The sequence below is a fragment of the Tasmannia lanceolata genome, unplaced genomic scaffold (assembly GCF_043159265.1).
Source record: "Tasmannia lanceolata isolate RefF3 unplaced genomic scaffold, GAP_Taslan_0.1 ptg000002l, whole genome shotgun sequence".
NCBI lineage: Eukaryota > Viridiplantae > Streptophyta > Magnoliopsida > Canellales > Winteraceae > Tasmannia > Tasmannia lanceolata.
The window spans coordinates 49,087,431-49,107,272 of NW_027518679.1; the positions used below are offsets into that span (position 1 = coordinate 49,087,431).

Here is a 19,842-nt window from a genome sequence, read left to right on the forward strand (position 1 = left end):
CCTTGTCCTTTTGGAGCTCGCCCTTCTCGGACTGTATCTGTGTGAGCGTCTCAGAGAAGAGATAACTCTTCTTTGCCATATCTCTAGAGTATACTTGGAGCTGATAGAGGGCGGAGGCGATCGCCTCTGCACAGGTCTCCGGCACCTCTTTCTCGACTTCCCGTCGGTCATGTGGGAGGACGCCCTGGTACATCAGTTCTGTGGCTACCCGGCTATCACCCAGGCCGGTGTCCGTTTTCTGCACCGCCCAGTTTGGGCGGAAAACACTGTCACCTCTCGCCGCCGTGGCGGCAGGGATGCCCAGGACTGGCCCGCCGTGCCGGGGCCCTGTCACCTGTGCAGACCCTGAACTCTGCCCGACGAGATTTGGCCGGCTCGGCTTAACTGCAAGCTTGTGAGTCGCCCGGCTACTTTTGAGAGGAGTAGCCAGTGCGACCATCGCCGGGGTTGACTCCGGCACCTTCCTTTTCTTGCCCTTAGGTTGGGGCTGCTCATGCGTTGGGGACGATTGGGAGCTCTGCCTTATTCTGTCCATCATGGACATCTGCTTCACCATTTCTGAACGTGAAAACAGAACAGAATTAGAACTATAAAAAAAAAGAGAGGGAAGAAGATAGACGAAAAGAAAGGAACAGTTCAAAATATAAGAGCTGGCCTAAGAACATTTACATACGTGCTGGCGTCGCACGGCTGACACCGAGCTCCACCAGGACGGCCTCCTCGGAGAATTCCGAGCAGTTTGTTTGACCGCGCTTCAGTTCTTCTTTGATCAACACAAAGGTCATGTACTCGTAGCCTTTGAGGACCGGCTTTCGACTAAGACTCTTGGTGTCCGGCGTTCTCCATTCCAACGAGAACGGCCAGTGGGAGCTCTGCTCGGTGTCCTAAGCATAGAAAAACCTGTTCTTCCATGTGTGAATGGAAGTAGGTATGCCAGTGATCATTTTCACCTCGGGCCGTTGGCTGATGTAGATCCAGCCACCGTCCTTATGCCTCTTCAGATGCGCACACATCCTGAAGACGGGTAGGGTGGGATTCCTACGGACCCGGACTCCCAAAAGGTGCAGGAAGCCGACCAGCGTCCTCCAAGAGTTCGGCACGACCTGTGTGACCGCCAGCCCGTAATAATTCAGCACCTCGACAAAAAATGGATGCAAGGGAAGTCTGAGCCCGGCCCGTAAGGCTTCTTCGTACAGGCAGAGATCTGCACTATCGTTGCTGGCCCGGTCCCCTTCAGCGGCCGCCCTCAAAAGGTACCGGTCAGGAATACAGTATTTCCCCCGGACGGCCTGAAGTTTGCCCGGGCCTAGATGATTCACCTCGTACAGAGCCCCGACGTTGTACTGTGGGTTGGCCTCCATCCGTGCCTCTGCTATTACCTCTACGGGTGCGCGCGGCAAGCGAGGAACTTCAATATGTTCTTCGTCGTCGCTGGTTTCTACCCGGTGCGGTCCGTCCCCACGGACCGGGATTGTGTCTAAGTCCACAATCTCTTCCTCTCCGCTCTCCTCGTCTACTACAATTATTACCTCCTCGTCCTCAACACCAGCCTCCGCAGGAGAGGCCGGCCCCGTCCTCTCCGACGCCCCGGACCCACTACTACTACTAGTCGAACCAGACTCCTTTGAGCCGGAGTCCGACTCGGAACTGGTGCTAGACATTAAAAGGGAACAAAAGAAAAGCTAAAAGAAATTACCGAACTGAGGTGCTGACTGAAGATCTCCGGGCTCACTGATCCGAGGCGCAATCACAACGCGACAAAATACCTGCCCGGCTTTGCCGCCCAGAAGGCTTAGCCGGACAGGATATGACGCGTTCGCTGGAAGACAACATATCTGTCCGGCCTGGCCGTCCAACGCCTTAACCGGAGCCGAACAGGATATGGCGCAATCGCTACGCGACAAAATACCTGCCCGGCCTTGCCGCCCAGAAGGCTTAGCCGGACAGGATATGACGCGTTCGCTGGAAGACAACATATCTGTCCGGCCTGGCCGTCCAACGCCTTAACCGGAGCCGGACAGGATATGGCGCAATCGCTGCGCGACAAAATACCTGCCCGGCCTTGCCGCCCAGAAGGCTTAGCCGGACAGGATATGACGTGTTCACTAGGCAACAGAGGGCCTGTCCGGCCTAGTACCCCGTCCAGGAGATCTGCCCGGTCAAGACGCCCAGGGAGTTTAGCCGGCCAGACCTCTGGTTCAAATTTCGACCAGACCGGATTGGATAGGGGCTCCTGCCCGGCCATGCTCCTTCAGGCCAAGCCATAAGGCCGGACCAGGCCGCCCAGAGGCCCCTGCCCGCTGCAGTTTCTCTGGCCCATGCCTGAGGCCGGCCTTAGCTGCCCAGAGGCCTCAGGGCCGGCCAGATGCTGCTTTAACCCTCTTTTTGCTTCCCCTAGCCGCTGTCACGACTCGGAGAACCAGGGGGCAAATGATGGGGTCCGAACTCAGTACTGATGGGTCCGAACTCAGCACTGATGAGGTCCGAACTCAGCAACCAATTGGCTATTGATGCGTGGCCCTCACAGGGACCGCTGGAAAGCCAACACCTGTCCCTGCTAGGTGTGACACCTGGACCAATCAGGGCTTCCACCTACCCTTCCTAGGTATGAGGACAGGTGGCTTAGAACTACCACCTGTCCTAGACAGGTGGCTCAGAATCACTATATATAGCCTTCACTTGTGCTAAGGTGAGGGATCTGAAAATAAAAACCCTAAGCTTTTGCTCTAACATTGCTCTGCACTCCTGCTCATACTGACTTGAGTGTCGAAGCGCCTGTCCGGAGCATCACTCCGGGTTGGTCCTCTGACCCTTTTTCTTCTTGTCTGTGCCCTTTGTGCAGCGCAGGACTCCACCAGCCCTTCAGCCGTGACTTGTTAGATCAACCCTTCCGGCCCTACCATAACCTGTTACCAATTTTAGACCTAACAGCGGTCAAGAGGGAGATGAGCGGTAGGTGTAAAAGTGTCGTTCGGTTACCATGGAATTGTGAGGGGGCATGCTAGAAAATTAAAAGTCGTTTGGGAAGAAGAAATGTGTCACTTCAAGTTAATATTGTAAGGGAGCTTGCTTGAAAAGGAGACACGTGGAAAAGTAGGCAGAAATGTGTCACTTCAAGTTAATATTCTAGGAATCTTCTCTGCAGAATCCTTCGATTCGGAGGAATTGCAATCGACTTTCATTAGGTTGCCAAGTCAGCCCACCAGCAAGCCGAGAGGTTGGAAGAAACCCACTCCCTCTTTCTCTTTAACTCTCTCCCAAGCCCAAGCCTCTTATCTTGCTGCTGTAACTCTTTTCACAGAAAGAGTATTGAAGACTTTTTCATATCAAGGATTTTCCCAAAAGCTAAGAAAAACTAGTTTCAAATTTTGCCTTCCAACGACCGTGGGAAACGAGAGACCAAAGTCCATGTGGGCTCTCTCGTGATGTTCTACGAGCTCAAATGTTTCCACATATAAATTCAAGTGTGGGACCCAAAATTGGTTTTCACATATAAAGTCAAGTGTGGGACCCAAGATTTCATTGTTAGCATTGAGTATTTGAGTCCGATGGATCCTATTCACTATAAAGAATACGGAGAACGGATTCTAGACGCTATGGTCAATCAATCATGACTATTGTAGCCCTTGGTCAATATTAGCAAGCTGGCTTTTGCGGTCTAGGACAGTAAGACATGAAGAACCGTAACCATTTGCTTCCTAGATAATAACTTCGGGGTTACAAAATCTCGTTCTAAGAGAGGGAAGTGATATATGTACCCCTTCTGAAATTGGGTGGAGGGAGAAGAGATCATTAAGGGATTTGCTAGCGTCCATCGCAGAAGGCATTTCGCTGATGGGCTGTTGTATGTCAGAGCAGCCACCTCATGAATGAAGACGAAATCTGCTGAAAAGTGAACCGTGTGGCTGCTCTCACATGGAATAGCCCATCCGCGAAATGCCTTATGCTAGACTGCGACAAATCCCAATCCCTAAACACTAGTGAAAAGAAAATACCTATTTACAATTGGTCTTATGTTTTCCTTTCCCCCTAAAAAGTAAAAACTAGTGAAAAGAAAATGCCTTGCTTTTGGCCACTTGTCGGTGAGTTTCGCAAGGAGGCTGACTTTTCCATGACATAACAGTCACCTCAAAAATTTCAGGAATCTGCAAACGTGTATCTTTCATCCGTTTCCCATTTTTCACCCATAAAATCCCAAAGTATTCTTAACCCTTTCATAATTTTTACCAGTAGGTTTGAAGTGAACTTTTTGCAGACATTCATTCACATTCATCAGAAAACCAAGGAAACAAAGTAACAGCTCACAGTGCTTTGCATTTTTTGAGCTTGGTTCTAAGAAAATTAACCGTATAATACACCTTGGATTAGGATTTGGAGTTGAATTTAGATTTTTAAATTCAAATCAGGTGTTTGGTAAACATTTTTTATGTTTGGATTTGGATTTGAGCAAAATCCAAGTTAATTCCAAATTCTTGAAGGGCGGCCTAGTGCACGAGGCTCCCTGTCATTTCAAGGTCTAGGGAGGGCTAGATGTATGCATCCTTGTCTTTATTTTGCAGAGAGCTATTTATGTGACTTGAACCTGTGACCACAAGGTCACAATGGAACAACCTTACCGTTGCGCCAAGGCTTGCCTCGCCCTCTCGAGAGGTCATAAATTCCAAAGTCTTGAGATAGTATAAAAACTTAGATTTATAAATTCATTTTGAGAGAGGTTATTTATAAATCTAAATCCAACCTATAGGGGTAAAACTAACCAAAATATCCCTAAGTCATGGAAAATGACTAAAATATCCATAATGTGAAAAAATAATCAAAATCCATTGTATCGGGTAAAATGGCCAGAATGCCCATGCGTTATGGAAAATGAATGAAATACCCATATATCATATGAAAATGACCAAAATACCCCTGAGTCATGGAAAATGACTAAAATACCCTTAGGACATAAAAATAATCAAAACACCCCTGCTGAGGGTAAAAATGACTAGAATAACATTGAGTCGTTAAAAATGACCAAAATGGGCCCTATCATGGAAAATAACTAAAATACCCCAATGATATAAAAATGATCAAAATACCATACATAAGGTTAAAATGACCAAAATACCCCTGAGTCATGGAAAATGACTAAAATACCCATGAATTGTGGACAATGACTAAAATTCTCTTATAACATTAAAATGATCAAAATACATCTTATCTGGTAAAGATGAGCATAATACCCCTGGGTCGTAGAAAAGGGAATTCTGGTCATTTTTATCCGTTATTAGTTATTTTGATCATTTTATGACTTTGGGGTGTTCTAGTCATTTATAAACTATGTGGGGTATTTTAATCATTTTTATATCATGGTGGTATTTTATTTATTTTCCATGACTTAATGGTATTTTGGTCATTTTTACCTGAGACAGGGGTATTTCAGTTATATTCCATTACCCTATGGTATTCATCTCATTTTATCCTATATTGGGTTATTTTGATTAGTTTTTATGTCATAAGGTTATTTTAGTCATCTCCACGACTTAGGGATATATTTGTCATTTTAACCAAATATAGGGATATTTTGGTCTTTTTCCATCACGCAGGATATTCTGATCATTTTTAACTTATACGACGTACTTTCATATCTTTGGGGTATTTTAGTCACTTTTCATGACTAAGGGGTATTCTGGTCATTTTAACACGATATGGGGTATTTTGATCATTTTTATATCATGTAGGTATTTTATTTATTTTCCATGACTCAACGGTATTTCAGTCATTTTTATTCGATATAGAGGTATTTCAGTTGAGATTTGCTAGCGTCCATCATAGAAGGCATTTTGGGAATGGCATGTCGCATGTGAAAGCAGCCACCTCGTGAAGGAAGACAAATCTGTTGAAAAATGAGTATGTGTGGCTGCTTTCACATGCAACAAGCCATCCGAGAAATGCCTTCTGTGATGGACGTTAACAAATCCCATTTCAGTTATTTTCAATGACCCGGGGATATTCTAGTCATTTTTATCCTACATGGGTGTATTTTAATTATTTTTACCCTATATGGGGGTATTTTAATCATTTTTATGTCATAAGGGTATTTTAGACATTTTCCACGACTCATGGGTATTTTGGTCATTTTCACCGGATATAGGTTTTTTCAGTCATTTTACCATAATGAGGGGTATTCTTATCTTTTTTTACCCAATACGGAACATTTTGATCATTTTTAATGTCATTGGGGTATTTTAGGGCATTTTGGTTTTGTAAGATTTCAAATCCAAATTCAAAGAGCTTCCAAACAAGAGATTTTTTAAATTTAGACTTGAAATCCAAATCTTTGCATGGTCATCCTAACGGCACTACTTATAAATTTGTGAATTTTAAAAGAGTGCTGCCAAGGAAACCGAGAGTGGACGAGAGAGGAACCCAAAAAATCCTCCCACACCACATGGCATAGGAGGAGTAGTTTTGCCATTTTAAGGAAATAAAAAGCCAAAAAAGAAGGAGATGATTGCTGATGTGTAGGACTGTCAATCGGGATGGGCAAGCTCGAAACCCGCCCATTCGGCCCGCTAAAAGCTCGCCCATAATTAAAATGAGAACAAGCCAAACCAAGCTTGGTCAAAAGTTGAAGCCCGAACTCTAATTTGGGCTGAGCTTGATTAGGGGTCGTCCAACCCGTTATAGGCCCGGGCCCGATAATATATTTACTATATAATTTTTCAAGATTTTTTATGCCCTTAAAAATCAGTAGATATTAATTAAATAGGTTACTTAAACATTAATATCCTATAGGCTAGTTCGACATTAAATACGTTTTTTTTTTCTTTCTTTATGTTGCCCCTCTTCACCCCACTCCATATGAACGGTTTGGATCATCATATCCTATAGGCTACAGTTCGACCTCAGATTTCTTAAATGCATAAGACAAAATCTAGCAAAAAATCAATCGGTGTGGCTTTTCTCACATGCCAAAGCCAACAAGTTTAATAGCTTTCTATGAAATTGACTTTTCTGTGCTTAGCTTAGACTTTTCTCGTGCAGAAAATAAGAGGCGACGGGCAAGCCCGAACTCGGCCCGTAGCTCGTTGTGGAGTTTCAAATTTTCTAATTTAGTCAGGCCCGAACTCGGCCCGAAGCCCGTTGTATAGACATGGGTTGAGCTTGAGCACCTCAGGCCTGTCCAAGCTCGGCCCGATTGACAGTCCTACTAATGTGGGAAAAAGGCTATTTGTTCGGTACCACTCTCGGTTCCCATATCATTAGACCTGGCAAAAGCGACCCTTGCCCGCGGGTCGACCCGACCCACCCGCAAATTTGCGGGCACAGGTCAGAGTTTTAGTGACCCGTCAAAACTAACCCGTGGGTGACCCAACCCGCAAAAACACGGGTTGGGTCGGGTCAGCCCGCGGGCACCCGCAAGTCATTTGGCTTTTTTAAGGGTGGTGATTTTGTTATGCTAATCTAGTTAGATGGCTTTTTTTCTAATGCAAAGGATGGTGATTTTGTCATGCTAATCTATTTTTTAAGGGTTTGATGCCTGAATAGGTTATGGCTGGCACCATAGAATATAAATAGGTTGTGGCTAGCACCATAGGTTGATCCCAACCCTCCGATTTGAATGTTAGAGGGTTGATCACTTGATCCTAACCCTCTATAGATCGGAGGGTTAGGATCAACCTATTGAAATGATTTTTGGGGCACAACCTATTTAGGCTGTGGGCCATCTAATGGACGGTTTGGATCATCCCACGGTGCCGGCCATACCCCCCTCATTAAAATCTAGTGATAACATTTTCAAAAATAAACAACTGTTTGAATTTGCGGGTGACCCGCGGGTTGACCCGGCCCACCCGCGGGCCGCGCGGGTCACCTAAATTCTGACCCGCAAAAATGCGGGTCATCTCCTGACCCGACCCGTGTGACCTGCACCTGCATCACCCGCGGGTTGACCCGGCCCGACCCACCCGTTTGCCAGGTCTACATATCATTATTCATTTTAAAATTCTGGATTTCAAATCCACGGATTTTCAAAATCCAAATTCAACTCTAAATCCAAGGTGTATCCAAATGGGCCCTAATTGAAGAAATATCTTCTTTGGGTACTTTCCACTCATCTCTTAAATTGAATTTGGCGTACTTGATGAAGACCTTGACTTAACGTTTACTGTCAATGTCCCCCCACCTGTACAGAGGCTTATAAAATCGAGGAAGGAATTGAAATGCCTCCCTCTCCCTCGCTCCATAATCATCTCAATATCTCTCTCTCTCTCTCTCTCTCTCTCTCTCTCTCTCTCTATCTCTGCTCATTAAGAACACTCCGCCAACTTCTTTTTCTTCCATCTGTTCGTCACCTTCTTTGCTGCCAAGGTCAGTTTTTTTTTTTTTTTTTTGTGTATGGGTTCGAAAAGGGAGATTAAAATGGTTCTTCTGTTCAATGTTTGATGGTTAAGGTGTGGTTAATTTTTTCCATTTTTAACACTCTTTTTCTTTTTTGTTATATATTATTCCGCCATGCTTATTTAACACTGTAATTTGCTAGCAGTGTTGATGAAGCCTACAAGAGAAGGAAGGCAGAATGCATGCAAGGACTTGATTAGTCTAACGCATAGTTACCAGGGTGGGAAAAGAATTTGGGAAACGAAACGTGAAATGGAAACGGGAAACGCATGAAAAAAAAATATAGGGGAAACGAGAAACGAGAAACAATAGAAAATCGTACAAGAAATGCCTTAGGAAATTATGTGTTTTTTCCAAAATGAATTTTGTTAGTTCCACACATGTTTCCTACACGTTTCATATGTGTTTTCTACGAGTGTTGCATACATTTATCACGTGTTTACACATTATTTACATAAGTTTTCCACATGTTTCCCATGTGTTTCAGAAACATTTCTCCAATTTTGTATCATATTTTGGAAACGTTTCTGAAACGTGTTTCCCTTGTTTTAGGGGAAACAAGTTTCCCACTCGCGAGAAATGCGTTTTAGGGGAAACGGGTTTCCCACCCACCAAGGAGTTTCCGGCAACTATGGTCTAACGAATTACGTTGCAAGAATCCTTAGGTATGACAATATCATTTTCTGATCTTCAACAGTTGTGAATTTGTTACAGTCCTCAGTGGGGGCCCGCCTAGGTATGAGACTTGGTGGGACCTAGCCTGCTATGGGACATGTTTAAAGGGCCTAGACTAATACGTTCCACTTGCTCTTGAGCTTTTAGCGTATTGGTTAGATATCTAACATTTGGTATCGGAGAACCCACCACGTCTCGTGTTTTGAATAACGAAAGGGCCGACTTGTGATGACGACTACTTGGAAAGAGCTACCTAGTAAAAAAGCCAGAGTGAAAGTTGCCACAGAGTGGGCTTCTGAGAAAGGGACGATATGTGGAAAGGGCTACTTGGGAAAAAAAGAAAAAGCCAGAGTGAAAGCCATCACAAGTAGGCTGCTGAGGACGGCGGATGCGGATGCGGAAGCCTGATGGAATGTTACGACACTGAGTGGGAGCCCGCCTAGGTATGGAACCAGGTGGACCCAACCTGGTATGGGACATGTTTAAGGGGCCTACCCTAATGTGTTCCATCAGCTCTCAAGCTTTTGGCATATTGGTTAGGTGCCTAACAAAATCTTTCTCTAGCTGCTTATAACTACTTTCCGGATGACATTGTATAATCCATAAATCCAAACGGGGTAGGGGACCAGGTCCCTGGATCAGAACCGTTGATCTGGGGACCTCCACAACATCCTATGTACCATTATGACCAAATTTCCTAGCCCCTTGATAAAAGCAATGGGTGTTATAAAATGTTTCACAGTTCCAAGTTTTTAGGCTATATGTTTAAGGTAACATTCTCACTTGGGCATGGGACTATGGCCTAGTGAATGGCCGATGGTGGCCAACTAAAGAACCCATCGCTATTGCTTATGTTTGGGCGCGATAAGTCGATCAAGGCAAAACGATGCCAATAAAAGCAGTTCTCCAGTCAAGAGTTGAGAGCCTATATGTAGGATCGATGTCTGTTCTAAGCTTTTCTTCCATCTCCCTCCTTATTCTCCATTCTATAGTCGGCAACCACCGGCTCCTAGGTCACACGAGCAAAGCTGAAAGGGAAGAGAGTAGATACTACAATCTCAACAGAGATGAAAATTTTCAAGTCCGGACAAACGCAGGAGATGGGAGATGAAAAACTAGAAAATCCGGCAAAATCATCTTCCTTTCTCTTGCCAACACGGTTTTTTTTTACACCATTTTTGGGTTTAGTCTGTCATAAAAGACCGAATTGTCAAGCACGCACCAGTTCATTTGGAATGGGTCAACAAAACTACGTGCCATGCCGGCGTTAATGGATGTATGGAGGAACGTGCATATATTTAGACCTGACAAACGGGTGGGTCGGGTCGGGTTACCTGCAGGTCATGCTCCTACGGGTCAGCAACCAGGTAACCTGTACCCGGTGCGGGTGGGTCGGGTCGACCCGCGGGTTACCCGCATTTTTTTCTTCCAAAACAGTGTTTTTTTTGGGGCGGTGATAAATTAACCCCCTTCTATGTATGAATTCACCTAATTTTCAAAATGTACGTTACAGCCTACACCATAGGATGATCCAAACCGTCCATTTGATGGGCCACAACGTAAATAGATTGTGGCCCAAAAATCATTGCCATAGGATGATCCCAACCTTCCGATCTATAGAAGTTTCCATATTGCGAGTCCCTCTTTAGATCGGAGGGTTAGAATCATCCTCTGCTAATGATTTTTTGGGTACGACCTATTTACACAATGGCCCATCAAATGCACGGTTTGGATCATCCTATGGTGTGGGATGTACCGTCCAATCGTCCATTTTGAAAAATAGGAGGTGTACTCATGCATAGTAATGCCCATGAGCTACTGGAAGCTGGGATGAGGTCTTGAGTCGATAAAGCCCACTTTTGCAAAGTAACAAATTAGTGATAGTAACAAATTTATTTATGTAAGTGTAAAGATAAAAGTATAAAAGAGTAAAAAGAACAAAACCCCTTTTGTTTTGGCTTTTGATTATATGATCTTAACCCTTGGTTTTTTCTCTTTTTAAATAAGAATAAAAGTATTAAAAAAAATCCACAAAACCAGCGGGTTAACCCGACCCGACCCGACCCATGTTTTGGCGGGTTGGGTGACCCGCGGGTTGATTTTCACGGGTCACAAAAAATAAACCCATACCCCGCAAATTTGAGGGTGGGTAGGGTCGACCCGTGGGCACGGGTCGGTTTTGCCAGGTCTACATATATTGGAGCCTAGAAGGATGGGCAATTATCAAGGGTTTTCCCATCAAACATGTTCATCTTTAAAGGCAATCGGTTGAGTGGGACGAGTTATCAAGACACCATCTGATTAGACTGATTCAAAGATGTGGCACTACAGTTGCCATTGGTGAGAAGGTGGATGAGAACCGCCTAAAAAATGGAGGACGTGAGAATAAGGAAGCCCTGCATGGGCAGTTACAAAAAAGTTCCCTCCAAGAAGACGTGGGGTAATGAGGAATGGTTACCTAAAAAAGCTATATAAGGAGGCGTTTGTCTCCAAGGAAGACGTCTCAGAACCAAATCCAAATATGTATTAGCATTTTATTTTTACTTTTCAGCATTGTACTTTTACTATTCGTACCTTTAGCTTCTCTCTGGATTAAGGAATTAATGAATTCATCTTCCCAGGTGAGTCTTTCTCTTTAATTTAGCTATCCCTCATTCTGGAGTTTTGTTTATGTCGTTTTGTCGTTTAGCTTGAATCGGATGGTCTGTCGACCTTGAGAGTCGTTTGTATTTTACTAGCATCGACCAATTGAGAGTCGTTCACGTTCTGCTTGTGTCAACTTCCCTACTTTTAGCATCTCGTCTTCATCTAAAAAGTCCATTCCATTTGTGTTAAGGCAGATGTGCCCAAGGAAGAAGTGTCGTTCTCCTCTTCTTCTTAATCACCTGAAATCCAATCCAAAGGATGAAATCGTTTCGGTCGTCAAAACCCTCGATTTGAGTTTCCCATTTCTTACCTCTAGAGAGACCCCCCCCCCCCTCTCTTGCACAGACACACATGCTCCACTCCACTCATCATACACACACAGCCACACCGACCAACCTCGCTAGAGTAGCTTTTAGACTGAACACCATCCTTTTGGCATGCCCAGTGGGACGCAGTGCATTACGTGGTGTTAAATGGCTCATAATACACGAAGAAAAACTATATACCTTGGTGCTCCTAGAAATGCTAGTGACTAATGTTTTTGAGAGCACTGAAACACGTAATAGAAGGACTTCTAATCGGAAAAATCCTTCGGTAGGGGAGAATCCTATTCTAGTTTCACCAAGTGGTCAAACTTCCCCACAGGGTCGGAACTTGGACATGCCCTTATCACTCCAGGATGTGGTTGCTATGTTTAGACAACACTTGGTTGAGAATTCCCATGAGTTGTCTCTGATGGCTGCTTGCCAGATTTTTGAAGTGATAAGGCCCTTCCACTCTATTGAGAATTTTTCCAAGCAGGTAGATAGACTGTTTGGTTTACTAACCGACAGAATGGCGACAGCAACGATAGAACAACTGCCACTCGCAGGATAATAAGTTGGTCCAGCAGCTACCATATACTAGAGCGGTCTAGTAGCTACCATACAATTGATTCGTATTTCTGCTGCTACTGTCCAGTCAGAGGATGGAATCTGGATCAGCCAGTTTCGGCTTTTAACTAGGCTGAACCTTGCTCTAGGGGGCCCTCTTAGTGGCCCCTCTGTATTTGCTCTGAGAGAATCAAGCTAAATTCGGCACCATGGTATACTCTGCCACACAACGGGATCAATGTTAATGACTATCCCTCTATAATGCCTCCACAACACGCGAGGTCTTCCGTGACAGATCAACCAAATCCAGGAACTATTAGACCAAACGAGGGTGTGGCTGACCCTAGTGGTGGTGTATAAAATGGCAATGGGATTTGTGTATTAGGTAACAATAACCAGAACTAAAACTAACCTCATACACCACCTCTGAACCCTCAATTCGTTATGGGTGTTCCAATCACAAGCGGAGTCGAGGGTAACCAGTATTGGCCGATCCTATGGTCAGTCAACTATTCATTCTAGGAAATACACCCCGAAGAACATTGTTCATAATAGGGACCAGGTCATGGAAATGATACAATAATAGCTCGGTCCAATATTTAGACCGCTGTACAAGAAACCGTACCTTGATTGGTATGATTACGACTACCCGTACCCTAGGGGTTACAGGGTTCGTGAATTCACCTTATTTTCTAGGGGAAGACAATCGATCTTTCGTTGAGCACATCAGGTAACTTTTGGCGCTAAAGTCGAAATCTTTATTCGCGGCGGTTAATATCCGACACGAAATTTAATTAATAACGGCGTCTCCCTAAATGCAAATATGGCGGAATTGCATCCATTGCTACTATGTATCAGAAAAAAGTGTTAAATATATTTATTTGATTCTATACAACGATGGTTAATTATTAATCATCCCCACAAAAGAAAAACATCTGGCGTCAGTTAAAATCAACCGTCGCTACTCTACTAGGATACAAACATACGTTAAGGAAATTGTATTCGCCCATAATTTGTTGATGTTAGCCTAAGACCAAACCCACGTTAATTAATGTCTGTTATTTTATTCTCTTTGCACCGTTTTCCCTAACATTTTCAGCAAAATGCAGCTCAAAACAGCAACCATTATCAATGGCTGAGAATAACTCTTCGATCGAGCAGGTTGAATTGACTGTGCCGATCACTGATGAACCGACCCTCTCGGTGCTCACATTTCGAATGTGGTTCTTGGGAACTCTCTCATGTGTCCTTCTATCTTTCCTCAACCAATTCTTTTGGTATCGAAGGGAGTCTCTTTCGATCACCTCAATCTCAGTGCAGATTGCTGTGGTGCCCATCGGAAACCTCATGGCATGGGTGATCACCGATCGGATCTTTTTCAAGGGAAAGCTATGGGAATTTACGCTCAATCCTGGACCATTCAATATCAAAGAACATGTCTTGATCACCATCTTTGCAAATTCTGGAGCTAACTCAGTTTATTCCATTCACATGGTCTCCACGGTTAAGGTCTTTTACCAGAAGAAGCTCACATTTTTTGTTGCACTATTTGTGGTGCTAACGACTCAGGTGAGATTTTGTTTCTCTTATGATAAAATTATTCAATTAAGCTCAGTTTCTTTCGACGTAAAAATGGATGTAAAATTTGTTATGTTATAAAAATGAACATAAAAACAAATTTTACGTCCATCCAAAGAAACGGAGCCTTATTGTATGTTTATTTGATTTCTTCTTTGAAAGTGTAGGTGTTGGGATTTGGATGGGCTGGGATCTTCCGGCGTTATCTGGTGGAGCCGGCATCTATGTGGTGGCCAAGCAATCTCGTTCAGGTTTCGATCTTCAGGTATGTCTGGCCATGTTTGGCAACCATGAATTTTTTTTTTCATGGAATATAAAGTTTACCAAGTGTTGACAGTGAGGTAGGGGAGAGTGGAAAAGGGAGAGAAATGAGTGAAGAGACGATGCAAAGTGGCAGAAAAATAAAACTCTATTAGTAAGGAAGCTGATATTGGTGGCCCCCCATTTTTTATGAAGGGCATGCTTGAGCCTGATAACATTGGAAAAAATTCCTTAAATTTTTTAGAGGTTTGGTAACCCACTTTTTTAGGCAAAAGTTTTCGACTAGATCTAACTGCAAATCGACTCGATCTCATTCACGAGCACCATGTTGCAATGAATGACGCGTCATCTTAAGCACGCACTAAAATCTCCGACGGGCTCTAAGGATGCGGGGTTTATACCAAGAATCTTGGTTGTCGCCGGATGGCAAGCACTCAGCCCCATCAATCAACACCTTATGGATCTCAAAAAGGCAGACTATATTACAATACATAGCAATAGACAATGATATCACTAACACATCCTTGTTGAGCTCTCATTCTATCTTCAATTCGTCTTCTCCTCTACTAAAAAGCGGTGCGGTAAAAATCAGGAAACCCTCCTAGGACAAAGATTTTTCATTAAAAAATCTAGGAAAAATAACCAGAATTTTAAAGGAAATTCCGTTGCAAGCGTACGCTGGTGGATGTTAGCTGCCTTCTGCAGTCCTTGCTTTCCAGGTAGGTAGTGGGGAGGGATGGAAGATAGGTATTAACGCAAAAGGAAAGCAAAGACCTATTGCTTGCATGCATATACAGATCTGTCAGCGTTTAAGTACTAATGCCTTACGTGAAGGAAATAAGGCAAGGCACGTAGGTAAATGTCTCATGATAGAGCTGTTTTCTTAGCTAGTCACGCCTCCCAAACGACACAAAAATAAAAGGTATGTTCTTATATCTTCGTGCCCCAAGTTGATATAGCTCACCCACGTCCACACCCACCTCACACAGAATATCTTTTACTCTACAAAAATCATTGTAATTCATCTAGTGGTCCTGATATTCAACAAAAAAAACTAATAAATCAAAAGGAAATTGCAAATAGTGTTGAACATCAGCGCCCACCCCCCCCCCACACACACACACACTTGAATGAAACTCGTCCTTGAGTTTGTCTGGTTCTCCTCCATGAAGAAGGTTGATGTCAGCATGGAGAGTACAAACCGGGGTGGTCACAACTGATGTATGTCTCGCTCTGACTTTGAATTGAAGTCCTTTCCGCCGGATCAAGTATTTCCACTGGAAAATTACTCTGGCATGAGTGGGTAGGAGGCCAGACTTGATTCGATTGGAAATCATGCTTTCAATAAAATCATCTACTCGGTATGGTTGAGGCTAAATGTATCCTTCACTATTGTGGATATCCACTATGGACATCCGTCTGATTTATGCATATTTTTTGGCTTAATAATTGTTTTTTGCTCTTACTGAGGCAATTCTTTCATTGGTTGTGACCGATGGATGAACCACCCTTTTTCCTCCGGAAAGACCTAAGCCTGAACCTGGGTTTTATGGGGATTGACTAGTCCCCACATAGGAGAGGGCCTGGGACCCACGAGTGACTTTGTGATCCTGTCTACATCCCCTTTTGATCATGGTTGTTGCCTGATTACGGAGACGGAAGGTGTTAGGCTCCGTCCCTGCTTGATAACGACTAGTCTTCTGTCCTTGGGCCTTATTTTCGTTAAATATTAATGGGGATCATCTTATTTGCTCTTTTATTTAGGAACCTGCAATTGAATTGTCTGTATCTTGCGACTTCAAGCCTCAGAGCTTGCAATGTCCATCCGAGAATTTCGGTCGCAAGCCCCGCGCAATCCATTTTTGGATTTCATGTCTCTTCTCATCCCTTCTCGGTTAAAGGCATGAAATGGAGTAGAGAAAGGGGTTTCTTTAATTATTTATGAAGGGATGAAATGGAGTAGAGAAAGGGGTTTCTTTAATTATTTATGAAGGGAACCTACGAAGTTGGATCACGGGCATGACCCAGCTTCTTAGTTTACCCTCATAAAACTCATGAATAATCTGATGATGTTAAGCAATTTAAATAATAAGCTCTGAGAGAAATTTATACATCCTAAACTAACATGATTCCACATGGTTTCTATACTAACCGCAAATTAAAGAGGACGTTACCTGACTCTTGACAGAGGATGCAGATGGTAATACAAGGTCCGATAGTGAAACTGTAGGGGCGAGCATCACTTTCTTATCCTCATTTGGAGCTACATGATTCTGGATCCACTGAATGCAAAACCATGGCCAAAACAAGAAAGAGATACCTGGCCCCTTTAATCATCTAAGACATCCCCTCTTGATGAAATCATTGTTCTCTTTTCAGAGAAAGTTTTCTCTCTGATTTCTCTCTCTTCTCAAAATCAAGACAGAGATACCCTTTTAAAATCATCTTTTTTTTTAAAATCATCTTCTTCCAGAAGAGCCCTACTTTCCTTTATTAAAACCCTTGCCCTTTTTCCTACCTCTCCAACAAAGAATAAAGGCCCTACCCTTTTATTGATCATCCAAAGGCCTCCCAAAAGAGCAAGAGAAAGGAGGAAGTACTTCTTCTTCTTTATTCCACCCAATCCTTCTCTCTAGGCCTGTTTGCATTGCGGGAATCAGGAATCGGTATGGACATCAAAATGGAACGAAATGATCTTGTTTTGTTCCTCGGTTGAAAAGAGATGTCTTGAGCAATCGGAGAAGCACTTTGATAAACAGATTTGGAGGCTTTATAGGGAGTTGGGGGTAGCCTTTTGCTTACTATGGGCTATAAGGTAGTACAAGCATTAGTGTAGAGTTAGATCCTTTTTATTAGTTGAGTTTGTAATTAGGGTGTTTATCAAAGGAACAAAGGCCTATACTCTACTACTAGTCTACTACTCCTTATGCCATCAGAGCCGTGCCCTCCACGATGCACCAAAAGATTGGGTTCATCAGGGAACTAATAAGAGATTCTTGCTTGCTCCGGACGAGATATAGAACCCTTATACCAGTACATTCGCCACGGCTTTCGGAGAGTTTCACTGTGGAAGATTCATTTTGGGGCTAATGTGCATAAGTGGCCAAACCAACCCCAAAGTCTACGACAGGCTAGAATGGCATAGGAATTGATTATGGATGTTATGAAATTTTTTTGCTTTCTCTCCTCATTGGTGTAACCTGGTGCATGCTTGTATTTCCAACTGCTGGTACACAATCTCTTTCTTGAGCAAGCTTTCTGGCTATGTGAACAACTTGGAAGCGTCTTTTATCCTTATTCTCGGCAGAAGATTTATTATTATTTATATATATATATATATAAAGAATCAATTTCATTTTTGATCCCCTGGAAAGAGGAAGAAGCATATAGAGCAAAGGCCTCTACAACAAGGAAAACATGCAGAGAATGGGTTTCCTAAGATGTTTTCAAAAATGATCTAGGGATAGGACCTCATATAGGTGATGCCCGAAAGATATGCACAAAGATCTCCTCCGATCCTTGACCGACTAATTGCCCCAAACCGCATTTTCCCGAGACTAGTAACGAACATGACCCCATGATCATTGCACCTTCCTCTCCCCCGAAACACATAAGAACTCTCGAATGGAAATTGAAATGAGATGTAGCTCCAGTTCCTTTGGAAATGGTAAGATCTTTGGCGCAACCAATTTTATTCCAATTCATGTGGTCAAGGAACGTTGATACCAATTCTGGTGTTTGGGGAGGGAGTGTCAATTGCGATTAGTCCAAATGGAGAGAGAGAGAGAGAGAGAGAGAGAGAGATTTGGGAGAAGGATTTTAGGAAGAGAATCGTGGATTAGAGAGAGAGAGAAGAAAAATCCCCAAATACCACCTCTCTCGTGGGTTATGGGTTCTGCCGAAAATTTCGGAGTTTTTTTTCTGCTCGAGGTCTCCCTTTTCGAACTTTTAATCAAGCTAAACGGCAGAATCAGGAGAGAAAGAATCGATACCAAAATTGATTCCAGAATCCGGCAATCCAAATGGCTCCTTTATGGACCCGTCACCTAAGGACACTACACCTTCATTTGTCTCCTAGAACGTACCAAAATATTCCCTCCTGAAGCATACATGAACAGAGCACCCTGGATCTAAGATCCACTCATCATGAGGAGAACTGTGATTACTTGTGGAGATTGTGAGAATGTATCTAAGGCTCATCCATTATCAACACCACTGTAGTTGTAGCACCAATGCTCGCTTCAGACAATCCCGCTTGATGCGACCGTATTCCTTGCAACGATAAGATTGTACGCCCTTTCTGTTGACCCTTGATCTTGACCCGCCTTTTCCTGATCCCCTGTCAGATGACCTTCCTCTTTGAGTCCCACCATGAACAATCAATCCTTGATCATGACTCCCATCAAGAACATGTTTCTTATGCATCTCATTTGATAAGAGCGACACTGTGACATCCTCTTACCTCACTGTATCCTTTGCATACAATGAAGTTGTTACTAGGTTGTCATACGAATTAGGAAGTGAAGTAGGAAGTAATAAAGCCCTGTCATCTTCCTTCAATTTTTCATCAACCATGTGGAGTTCATCCACAAGCTCGTTGTACACTGTAACTTGTTCCAGAAGATTCTCACCTTTTTGCATCTTTAGCCGGTATAATTGCCACTTCAGATATAATCAATTGGGCAAGCTTTTTGACAAGTAAGACTTTTCCAACTTCTCCCATAACTTAAGCTCTTCTTTTTCATCCATAACGTTCAACATAACGTTATCTGCCATACATAGTCGTATCCTGATGACTGCCTTTGACTCCATGTCTTCCCACTAGGCATCTGTCAGCTTCTTCGTCTTCCCATCCTGTTCTTTCAACACCTTAGCCAGGGCCTGTTGAACTAAGATGTCCTTCACCCTCATCTGCCATAGGGTGAAACTGCCCTTTCCATCAAACTTGTCGATGTTAAACTGGGTAGAACTGGATTTTACGACCATCACAGTTACTCCGCACTTCTCGGTATATCGTTCCACCTCAAACGAGAAACTTTCTTGGACAATCTTTCTACTCCCAAAGATCACTCTAATGTAATCCAACCACAACACCCCACGATCACTCTACCCGGCCGTGACGATCGTTCCAACCTGAGCTCTGATACCACCTGTTGAGAACGTCCGCAGGTAGATCCGATCCGATCGTTCACAAATTAATGTAAAAGTAAAGATAAACACAAGCCACAAGATGAACACAAAGATTTATGTGGTTTAGCCAAGCCTACATTCACAGGAGAGAAGAATGATCTTCACTATGAGAAAATAATATACAAGGATTATAATGGATTAAACCCAAAACCCACGAACCCACAACCCTTTCCTTGCCCTCTCACCCAAGACCGTACACCGAGAGTAACCCGAGAGAAAGAAACCCCAAGAAAAA

General features: G+C 43.5%; 1 protein-coding gene across 1 annotated transcript in view; it reads left to right on the forward strand.

Annotated features, from left to right (window-relative positions):
• The first annotated feature begins 8,254 nt into the window (after window positions 1-8,254).
• Window positions 8,255-19,842, forward strand: part of LOC143876597 (oligopeptide transporter 7-like) — a 33,082-nt gene continuing 21,494 nt past the window's right edge. Inside the window, exons 1-3 of the mRNA XM_077378302.1 lie at window positions 8,255-8,355; window positions 13,688-14,147; window positions 14,324-14,421. Coding sequence (XP_077234417.1) covers window positions 13,710-14,147; window positions 14,324-14,421 — 536 coding nt within the window. The 5' untranslated portion in view covers window positions 8,255-8,355; window positions 13,688-13,709. The remainder of the gene's footprint in view (window positions 8,356-13,687; window positions 14,148-14,323; window positions 14,422-19,842) is intronic.